The sequence below is a fragment of the Equus asinus genome, chromosome 20 (assembly GCF_041296235.1).
Source record: "Equus asinus isolate D_3611 breed Donkey chromosome 20, EquAss-T2T_v2, whole genome shotgun sequence".
Classification (NCBI taxonomy): domain Eukaryota; kingdom Metazoa; phylum Chordata; class Mammalia; order Perissodactyla; family Equidae; genus Equus; species Equus asinus.
Window position 1 is genome coordinate 85,926,943 of NC_091809.1, and position 10,976 is coordinate 85,937,918.

General features: G+C 36.6%; 1 protein-coding gene across 6 annotated transcripts in view; it reads right to left on the minus strand.

Annotated features, from left to right (window-relative positions):
* Nucleotides 1-10,976, minus strand: part of NUP98 (nucleoporin 98 and 96 precursor) — a 105,211-nt gene that overhangs the window by 78,286 nt on the left and 15,949 nt on the right. For 2 of the 6 annotated variants that reach the window (XM_044752229.2, XM_044752225.2), the window contains exons 5-10: nucleotides 10,342-10,481; nucleotides 8,927-9,034; nucleotides 7,438-7,618; nucleotides 5,947-6,110; nucleotides 2,770-2,907; nucleotides 565-652 (exon numbers count right to left, since the gene is read on the minus strand). In XM_044752229.2, the coding sequence (XP_044608164.1) occupies nucleotides 565-652; nucleotides 2,770-2,907; nucleotides 5,947-6,110; nucleotides 7,438-7,618; nucleotides 8,927-9,034; nucleotides 10,342-10,481 (819 nt within the window). Of the gene's footprint in view, nucleotides 1-513; nucleotides 653-2,769; nucleotides 2,908-5,946; nucleotides 6,111-7,437; nucleotides 7,619-8,926; nucleotides 9,035-10,341; nucleotides 10,482-10,976 lie in introns of all 6 variants that reach the window. The other 4 variants (XM_044752230.2, XM_044752227.2, XM_044752228.2 and 1 more) reach the window with 2 other exon arrangements.

Below are 10,976 nucleotides of genomic sequence, written 5' to 3' on the forward strand. Positions count from 1 at the left end.
CCTTAAGTCAGAAAGGCTTCAACTTTCAATAAGAATCATCAAATGTCAAAAAAACTAAACCAAAAAACAACAAAAAAATTTTTTTAAAAAAGACATCAAGTCTTGCCTGTGCACTACACTACCTCCCTGATCAAAACCTGGCGAGAAAAATGTGTTATCTCAGCCAAATGTTTCATTTATGATTTCTCAACGATTGGTGACGTAATCCAAAGAAAATGACATTCCCCTATCTGTCTCCATTAGAGAACCAACTCTCTAAAAGGTACTACTGCATGTGCTGAAGGGCCCATTGTATCCTAAGCAGAGAGGCAAGAGAATATGAATGAGAAAAGGCAATTTACATCTCTTTTAAGCATCTCAACCCATGATTTTAAACCTTTCCCTCTGGTACCTCACATCGAGCCAAAGCTTACCTGAGAATTTTTTAATATTCCCAATCATATGAATCAGGAGAATGATGTGTGGTATAGTCAGTGTAACTTTAAGAGAGCCAAACCTGCTTTTTATATGTACCAAAATTGGAAGTGTTTGTATTGGTTCCTAAAGTCAGGGTTGGTTTGTTACCAAAGAGCCCGCCACTGGTTGTACCAAATGAAGGAGCACTGGTTGTGCTGGTTCCAAATGTAGTAAGCTTGTTATTGCCAAACAGGGTCTAAAAAGAACAGAATACGGGAAAACTTTAAGTAGCACACAGATACACTCCAAACAGTAAAGAGAGGTTACCTCAAGTATACTAGATTGGGTTTGGGTTAAGGGAAAGAAGATATTATAATATTATAACTTTTAAAAAAAGGTAGGAGGATGAATAAAGACTATCAGAAAAATAAACTAATCTACTAATCTGAGTAAGAGTAACTTTATAAGTACAGAATGCTCCTAGTCTGAGAAGTTAGTGGAACCCCCAGCAAACACAAGATTTCGGCGAGGCAAAAACATAAATAAATAAATAAATACGAGGCAATCAAATATTTTTTTACCTGGTAAATAAACGTATTGAATTTTATTTGCCAGTAGAATATTACAATAAAAAATTTAAATATGCTACAATATTGATGAACCTTCAAAACATTATGCTACATGAAAGAAATGAGTAACAAATGGCCACATATTATGTGGTTCCATTAATATGGAAGGTCCAGGGACCGGCCCCATGGCCGAATGGTTAAGTTCACGTGCTCTGCTTTGGCGGCCCAGGGTTTCGCCGGTTCGGATCCTGGGTGCAGACACGGCACTGCTCATCAAGCCACGCTGAGGCAGCATCCCACAAGCCACCACTAGAAGGGCCCACAACTAAAAATAAACAACTATGTACCAGGGGCCTTTGGGGAGAAAAAGGGGGAAAAAAATGAAATGTCCAAAATAGGTAAATCTGTAGACAGAAAGCAGACTCGAGGTGATTGGGGGAAAATGAGAAGTGACTTCTAATGAGTATTAGCTTTCTTTTTAGGGTGATGATTATATTCTAAAATTGACTATGGTGATAGCTGCACACTCTGAATATACAGTCATGTGCCACATAACAACATGTCAGTCAACAAAAGACCGCACACATAACAGTGGTCTCATAAGATTAGTACCATATAGCCCAGGTGTGCAGTAGGCTATACCATCCAGATTTGTGTAAGTACACTCTACCATGTTCGCACAACAATGAAATCACCTCATGATACATTTCTCAGACTGTATCCCCGTTGTTAATCGACTGTATGTACTGTCTGCTCCTGTCTACTACTGCATGACTGTACTCAAAACCACTGGACTCAGTAAACTTTAAAAGACTGAATTGTATAGCATGTAGATAACATCTCAATAAAGTTGTTGGTACAAAATAAGGACTTTCTGAAGCATTAAATAATTTTCTCAATTTCTCACTTCCATTTGCTGCCCAAACAAAGTTAAGCAATAACAGACTCCAATCTCCATGAAAACAGAGCCATACGTTTTGGGGATTTTTCTTTTTTTTTTTTTTAACTATCCAAAACAGCATGTTCAAAGTTTTTTTTATCAAGGGGACATAATACAGACTGACTGATTCATACTGATTCTCATATAGTTTACGTGGTAATTTTTTACTTAAATGACTTAACAAGGAAAACAATTCAGTTAAACCTCCAGCAGCATGAGAACTGTAAGAAGATCAACAACTTGAGCAACTTGATCAACACAAAAAATACTTAATTCTCAAATATCATACCAACTTATCACCCAAAACAGACATTAGAACTAGGAGTTAAAAATGATCTGATTTTTGGGGCTGGCCCCATAGCCTACTGGTTAAGTTCTGCACACTCCACACTGGTGGCCAGGAGTCAGTTCCTGGGAGTGGACCTACACCATTTATCCACAACCATGCTGCGGCAGTGACCCACGTACAAAACAGAGGAAGACCAGCACAGATGTTAGCTCAGGATGAATCTTCCTCAGCGCCCCCCCCCCCCAAAAAAAAGGAAAAGAAAAAAATCTGTTTTTAAGAGAGAAAGCATCTCAATTTAGATTCAACAATTTAAACTCACCAATTGAAGTGATATTTTGCTATCAGAAGTAAACTGCACACAAGCATTCAGGCAAAGAAATTTTAACAAGAACTTACTATTTGAAAATTAACCTATTAAAGTTACCTATTTCATTTTGTACCAAATAACTTTTAGTTACTATCAGTACCAAACAATATAATATATCCAATAAAAACACTTGCAAGACAAATTTCTTAGAAATTCCTTTACCAGATTTATACACATCTTCAAATTATAGTCTACTGCAAAAACCTACCGAACCAACAGCACCAAATCCAGTATTGGTCTGCCCAAAGAGGCCTGTTCCTGTTCCAAATGCTGTCCCAGTGCTGGTGTTTGTAGCTGTCCCAAAAAGACCTCCAGGCTGCGAGGCTTGGGTTACTCCAAATAAACCCTGCAAAAAGTAATCCAGTTTAAAAGATATCCTACAATAGTCAGTTTTCTTTAATAGTGTTATACTAATAACAACAGTTGCCATTTTTTTTTAAGTTTCTGTGACAGATACTGTATACTAGATACTAGAGCATTTCTTTTCTTCATAGGGCCATTTTCCAAAAGAAAATACTGCTCAGAGCAGCTAAAAACTTGCCCACAGTGTCACAGCTCCTGAGTGGCAGGACCAGAAATTCACATCTACATCTGAGCCCGTCAAGCTTCAAAGTCCTGGGCAGCTAATAAGACTTTACACTAAATCTTGTGCTCTAACAGATATCAGGGTTGTAAGGACGTAAACATGATATGACAGGGTACTTCATTTTCAGAGAGCTATGCCAAAAGAACTAACCAATACTGAAGTGGCAAATGGAGTTTGAATCAAATAACTGAAAATAATCAAATAAATCTGGACAGAGGCAGGAGTTAAACGTTAAAAAGTCGTCTTAATTTGAGATGAGAAACTACACTCATTTCAAATAGGTTTGTATCATCCAATGTTTAAGAAGATACTTTGTTTATGCATTAGTTAAAAGAACAGTATTCCACTAATGGACTATTGCTGAATTGAGAACTCAATGTAGTGTTCTAAACAGCTTTATTGAGACATAATTCACATGCCATAAAATTTACCCATTTAAAGTGGACTATTCAGTGGGTTTTTTTCTGGTATGTTCAGAGTTGTGCAATCATCTCCACTTTCTAAATTTAGAACATTTCCATCACTCCAAAAAAGAAACCCCAGGCCCATTAGTAGTCACTCCCCATTCCTAGGCAACCAACCACTAATCTATTTTCTCTTTCCATAGATTTGTTCATTTGGAACGGAATCATACAAAATGTGGCCTTCATGAATGGCTTCTTTCACTTAGCATGTTTAAAAGCTCCATCCACACTGTAGCATGTATCAGTACTTCATCTCATTTTATGCCTACATGATATTCCACTGTATGGATATACCACATTGGTTTATCCATTCACCACTGACGGACATTTGGGTTGTTTCCACCTTTTGGCTACTAAGAAAATGCTGTTATGCTCATCTGTGTTTTCATTTCTCTTGAGGAAATAACAAGGTGTGCAACTGCTGGGTCATATGGTAACTCTATATTTAACATACGGAGGAACCCCAAATTGTTATCCATAGTGGTGGTACCAGTTTACATTTCTACCGGCAATGTGTGAGGGTATCAATTTCTCCAAATTCCTGAAAACACATTATTGTCTGTCTTTCTGTTTATAGTTTTCCTAGTGGATATGAAATGGTATCTCAGTGTGGTGTTTTGTTTTTATTTTAAAGAAAAACCATGTCTGGGCCCAGGATCCGAACTGGTAAAACCCTGGGCCGCAGAAGCAGAGCGTGCAAACTTAACCACTCAGCCACAGGGTGGCCCTCAGTGTGGTTTTGATATGCATCTCCCTGATGACTACTAATGTTAAATGTCTTCTCATGTGCATATTAGCCTTTTGTATATCTTCTTTAGAGAAATGTCTATTTAAGTCCTTGACCCATTTTTTAATGGGTTATTGTTTCATTATTGAAGTATCAGAGTTCTTTATATATTCTGGATACAAGTCCTTTATAAGATATATGACTTGCAAATATTTTCTCCCATCTGCAGGTATTCTTTTTGCTTTCTTGATGGTATCCCTTTGACCCACAAGTGTTTAATTTTGCTGAAGTATAATCTCTTTTTTTCTTGTGCTGCTTTTGATATCCTAAGAAACCTTTGCCTGACTCCTCTTCTAAGAGTTTCACAGTTTTAGCTCTTACATTTAAGTATCTGACCCATTTTGAGTTAACTTTTATAATTACCACAATGGTGTGAAGAAAGGGTCCAATCTTATTTTTTTGCGTGTGGAAAATCATTGTTCCAGCACCATTTGTTGAAAAGAGTATGCCTTCCCCAGTGAATTGCTGAGAGTCAACTGTCTGTAAATGTGAGGGTTGCTTTCTAGACTCTCAATTCTATTCCACTGATCTTTAGGCCTAGCCTTATGCCAGTACCACAATGTCTTGAATACTACTGCTTTGTAGTAAGTTTTACAATCAAGAAGTCTAAGTTCTTCAGCTTTCTTCTTTTTCAAGACTGTTTTGGCTATTCTGAGTTCCCTTCTATTCTTTGTTGTTTTTATCATGAAAGGATGTCAAATGCTTTTTCTGTACCTACTGAGGTGATCAAAGAATTCTTTTGTTCTTTATTCTATTTCTATGGTTTATTACACATTGCTTAATTTCCACACGTTGAACCAACCTTCCTGGGATAAATCTCACTTGGTCATGGTGTGTAATCTTTTTATATGTTGATGAATTTGGTTTAACAGCATTTTGAAGAGTTTTGGGTCTATGTACTTTTTTTTAATTAGGCAAAGTATCTCTAAAGACCAGGTAAATTTCAAGAATTCTAATCACTATAATCCTACCTCGAATTATCCTTTAATTTTATACTTCTCTAAAAGAGTCCCTAGAAATAACCAGGTAATGACGGTTAAGGACTTCCTGTTTTACTTTCTGCAAAGAAACAGAAATTATCCAATATGTCTCTGAGTTTTAGTTCTCCGTTATTTATTTTAACAAACTAAACAAATTTATTTTAAGCCTGACTCTGCTTAAGGGACAAAAGCTGAAAGAACACTGCAAAATACAGCTATTAATTCATAAGTTTTTTTCTCCTATAGTCTATAGAATGGCTGGAGTCAACATCCTAAGGTGTAGCTTCAGGATGGCGAATTCTAGCACACTAAGCAACTCTTACTGCTAAGAAAATACGCTCAGGAAGGATAAATGATGTGCTCAGCAGGCTCTCAATGAGTACAGAGGAGAGTCTCGGCTGAAATCTAGGTCTTAATTATTCAAAGATTTTGCTCTCTTCTCTTTACTACATTACCGTCAACCCTTTAGAACTGCAAGAGAGGTAGAACTTGCTAATCTGACATTAGAAGCCTCATTACTTAGCTCTACAAATAAGCCCTGGAATTAACTAAGGGCCTGTTTCCTTACCATGGTGTTGGTGCTCGGCTGTCCTAGTGTGCTGGTATTGCCAAAGGAAAAGCCAGTGTTCTGGGTGGTTATGGCCTGGGCAAATGGTTTGCCGAAGAGGCTGGTAGTCTGCTGATTCTGTTGGCCAAAGAGACCACCAGGATTTGTTCCAAATCCAGTTGTACCTTTCAGGAAAAAGAAACAAAGGAAAGGAAAAAATCCCAACACTTCACATTACCCAGTTACTGCAACAGTCTTATGTTATTGATTATATATCTAAATTACTCTACATTCATTCACTATTCAAACTATTCATTTTCCACCCTTCTTCACCTAACTCCAGACTGGTTCAGACTTTAATTCCTACAATAATACTCTGACCTCAAGAACCTTGGCTGGGCTAAGTAATCTTTCTTTATGAGCCCATAGCTTTCTTCTATTTTACAAGATACCACATTACACTCAAAGTGCATGTGTGTATCTTAATCCTGTTGGACTAAGTCTTGAGAAAAGAGGCTTTTTCTTTATAGCAATATATCCAACACAGAATGTGACACAATAGTACTTCAGAATGAATACATGGCTAAACCAAATCACTATATCAAGATTGAAAAGAATGTTAAATGCCACTTAAATATGTATTTATTTGTGTATTTGTGTCTGTATAAATCTCTGTAGAAGGCTATGAAAAAATCTAACTTTTGCTTGTTTCTATAGAGGCAAACTGGTGGCTGGGGGAGGGAAAGAAGAGACCTTTGGTTACACTGTTTTTATTTCATGAACTTTATATCATATATATGTATTACCTTTGCAAAAGTGACATTTGTATAAAGTAATCTAGTAATCATCCTAGGCTTTCACATCCCACATCAAATCAACCCATCAGCAAATCCCAACAACTCAATATTCAAACTGGGTTCAGAGGTTGACATTTTTACCATCACCACAGGACTATCATCTCCCTCATGCAGACTGAGCAATATCTTTTCCAACTGATTTATTTCTCTTCTTGCCCCCTTACAATTTACTTTTAATATAGCAGCCTTCAGAATGATCCTTCATTCATAATCACATGACTTCTCTTTTTAAACCACCTAATGGCTTCCCAACTCAAATAAAAATTCAAATTGGGACACTGGCCCATAAAGTCTTATAAAATATAGTCCCTATATCCCCCAGTACTTCTTGTTCTCTCCTCTTTGGCAAAAACTCAGAGTTTTTAGACTTATAGTTTCCTGTAGCTGGAATCTTCTTCCCCCAGAAATCTGTACAGCTTTATCCTTCATCTTCTTCAGAGAGGTCACTGCTCAAATGTCATCTTATCAGTGAAGCCCTTCTTAACCACCTTCATTTAAAACTGTCTTTCTCCTCACCTCCCACATACATACCAGGCACTCCCTATTCCTCCAGCATCCCTGAATTAGTTTTCTCTACAGCACTTATTACAATTAAATTTTACTCTTAGTTGTCAGTCCCTCAGCAATATGGCCCAATATGATGTCAAGTGCTTACTAGTTCCAAAGGCTGTTTTGTTCTGACCATAGGCAAAGCCTGAATTAGTGGTGGAGGAGCTGAAGAGTCCTGTTGCACTGGAGGTGGCTGGAGAAGACCCAAACAAGCCAGTCGTGGTACCTGCTCCCACCTGGTTCTGTGGGCCTTTCCGGTTAGCTTGATAATCCTCTAAACGAAGTTCCTGGAATAAGAGAAGATATATTTCCAATCTTAATATGCACCCAAAAATTATTTAGGAGACTAAATACTTGAATTTAGTATTCAAGTTCTATGTTCACATAGGAATCATGACTAAAAAAAAGAAAACTACGTAATGACACTAACATAATATCATTACAGAAAACCATTTTCAATAGTGTATACTGGACATTAAAATCCATACCATATAATACTACAGGGCAAAGGACCAACCACATCTTCATTTTAATTTTCCTTTATAAAAAATAACTTCTTTTAGTACACTGCTATACAATAATCTTGGTCTACTGTCACCATAAATGTAAAAATTAGCTGATTAAAAGATGGGAGGATTCTGGGGAGTTCAGAAAATTTAGGCAGAAAGGATAAAGCTTAACACATCAGGTTGTTTCTGCACACTACGATAAAGCAAGAACAGTTTGGGATGTTGAAGAAGTAATAGCTACAATCAAGGATGACAGTCAAAATAGACAATGAACTATCCACATAGCATTGAGCATGAACCAATTGTAACTCCATGCAGCAACATGGATAAATCTCACAATGTTGAAAGACAGACTTAGCATGTAACGTTGGGCCAGCCCGGTGGTGCAGTGGTTAAGTTCGCACGTTCTGCTTCAATGGCCCAGGGTTCGCCAGTTTGGATCCCAGGTATGGACACGGCACTGCTTGGCAAGCCATGCTGTGGTAGGTGTCCCACATATAAAGCAGAGGAAGCGGCAGTCTTCCTCAGCAAAAAAAAAAAAAAAAAAAAAAAAAAAAGTGGAGGATTGGCAGATGTTTGCTCAGACTAATCTTCCTCAAAAAAAAAAAAGTATATAATGTAAGATTCCATCTATATAAAGTTCAAAAATGGGCAAAACAGGGGCAGTCAGCATAGTGGTTACCTTTAGAAGAGGATTTTGACCAGAGGGGCAGGGCACAAGGGGAATATCAGGGATGCTGGTAATGCTCTGTTTTCATTTGGATCCTGGTTACATGGACGTGTTCACTTACTGAAAACTTACTATGTTGTACACTTATGACTCTGCATGAGTTCACTAAAAACACATGTGTGTGCACGTACACACACACATTGCCCAGAGTGGTGGGAGCAACATCTAATCAGAATAGACCATTAGCAGAACCATTTTAAAACTATTTTTAAAAACAATCTGGTTAATGTTAATTTTTTATTACATAAACTCACTGTGACCTACTTGATCCCAAAAATAATCAAAAACATTTTTAAAAGCTGCTTTCCAATGGAATCAAAAGGTTAGGATGATATTCTGTGTGGTATTTTACTGACCTCTAGTGACTTGCTTTCATATTCTTTCATAGCAGTAATACACTGGTGCTTTGTACTGATATTAGTGCTAACTCCAGCTTTAACCATAGTATCTGTACCAGTTGGAGGCTGCAAAAAAAGATAACGGCAAATCTGAGAGTCTAAAGCAAATGTTCAAGTCCAAGCTTTATGTCCTTACTCTCATAACACAATTCTTCAACCAATGAGCTCTATAACTAGTCCTATAGGTCTTTTACTAAACGAGATGGCTTGATTAAATACACTGCATTTCTCATCTCTCCCTACATCATGGTTCTCTGAATAAGTCAATTTCAGTAATAGTTATCACAAACCCAGAGATTAATGCCATAACCAAGCCATCCAATTGTCTACTAAAACACACTTAATATTATATACATAAGGAAAGCTTTATCCGATTTACCCAATACATACGTTTAAACCTCTATTTCTGAGTTCTCCCTCCTATTCTTCTCTAAAGTGTCTGCTTTATAACTGTTGTTGCATTTAAGTAATACGGAAGCCTGGTTTTTTTCCCTATAAACTTATGAGGCAAAAAGCATGCTAAGTAACTAAATATTCCTACATGTACTGTCAGTTTTCTCAATTACTGTACTTTCCAAGAGACAATATACAGTATTTTTCATTATCATTTATATTTAACTTTAAATCCAGGATTCTAAATTCAGTATTATGAATTGACCACCTTGCTTAAGAAATTCTTCATTTTCTGGAGTAAGTTTTATTAAGTCTTGCCAAGACCTATTTTTGCTAGAGATTCTCATTAGGCTAACTGCACCTCCAGCCTATCTTATCTCCCAACAAATCACATCCCTTGATACTTTACATCAAGTGGTATTTCATATATTTTCATAAAGAAAATCTTCCACTGTAACCCTCTACTCGATTCCTCTCAAAGCCAAAGAAAACACAAAACTCTACGGCCCCATATCACCATTTCATCAGAAAAAGTTTCATTTTTAACTGGCACAAAGAATATTGATGTTATTCCATATATCTCCTTAAACAGGCCCTATTTTCAATTATTTTTCTATAGTTTGCCCCCTCATTCCTTCTTTATTTCTATAAAGAATGGCTGACTATTCATAGGTCAAATTATGAACACAGTAAATACAAGTTCAACCTTATATTAGCTACAGTAATCAACCTTAGCTTGAATACAAATTTGATTAGGTTGAGCATAATTCACAAATACATTATAATCTAGATTTACGTTTAATGATTTTTCCTGTCTACTATACAACTATTTACAGATTTTGTTCTTAATACATCTTTCAAGAAAAGTGAGACTAAGCTGCGCATAATTGGAAAGAGGGGAAATTTTACAATTTATCCTGCAAAGAAAAATATAAATGGGAGAGAAACATATTGCACAAAGATTGGAAGAAAATACTTACATTAAACTTAATAGTAGTCCCAGTAGGAGCAGCTGTAAAACTACTTGGCCCAAAGAGGGAGCCTGATGTGCTACCAAAAGGATTGGAGGTGGTATTCGTAGTTCCAAACAGTCCCCCACTGCTAGTACTTGTTCCAAAATCTATAAATTAGAAAGAAAAGTGAGACGGTAACAATAAAAAATTTAAGAATCTGTAAAATATTTTGGAATTGGACTGTAGCACTAGAGCAGGATTAGTTTCACATCCTCAAATTTTCTCCTTCAAATCCCCCTTGCAAGTACCTTCAAACAGATATTTTATATAGACACACACATAATTCTCAGCTCACAACTTTGAAGTGAAATAGAAATCTGAATCCTTTAGTCAGCTGAAAAGTCCATAAAGTCTCTCTTGGGCACACTTGGAAGACAAGTTAAAAGAAACAGGACAGTTTCATGATAAATTTTATCTCATTTCTCCTTTCTTGGTAAGACTTGATGCTGAATGAACTTGTCTTTCTGAAAACATCTTATCACAAGAGACTTCAACAGGAGTTATAATATATTTTACCTACATATATTATCACAAACATCCACACATAATCAAAAAGTTTAAAACATACAAATGGTCCTATTAGGGCAACCAAACATAGGTTA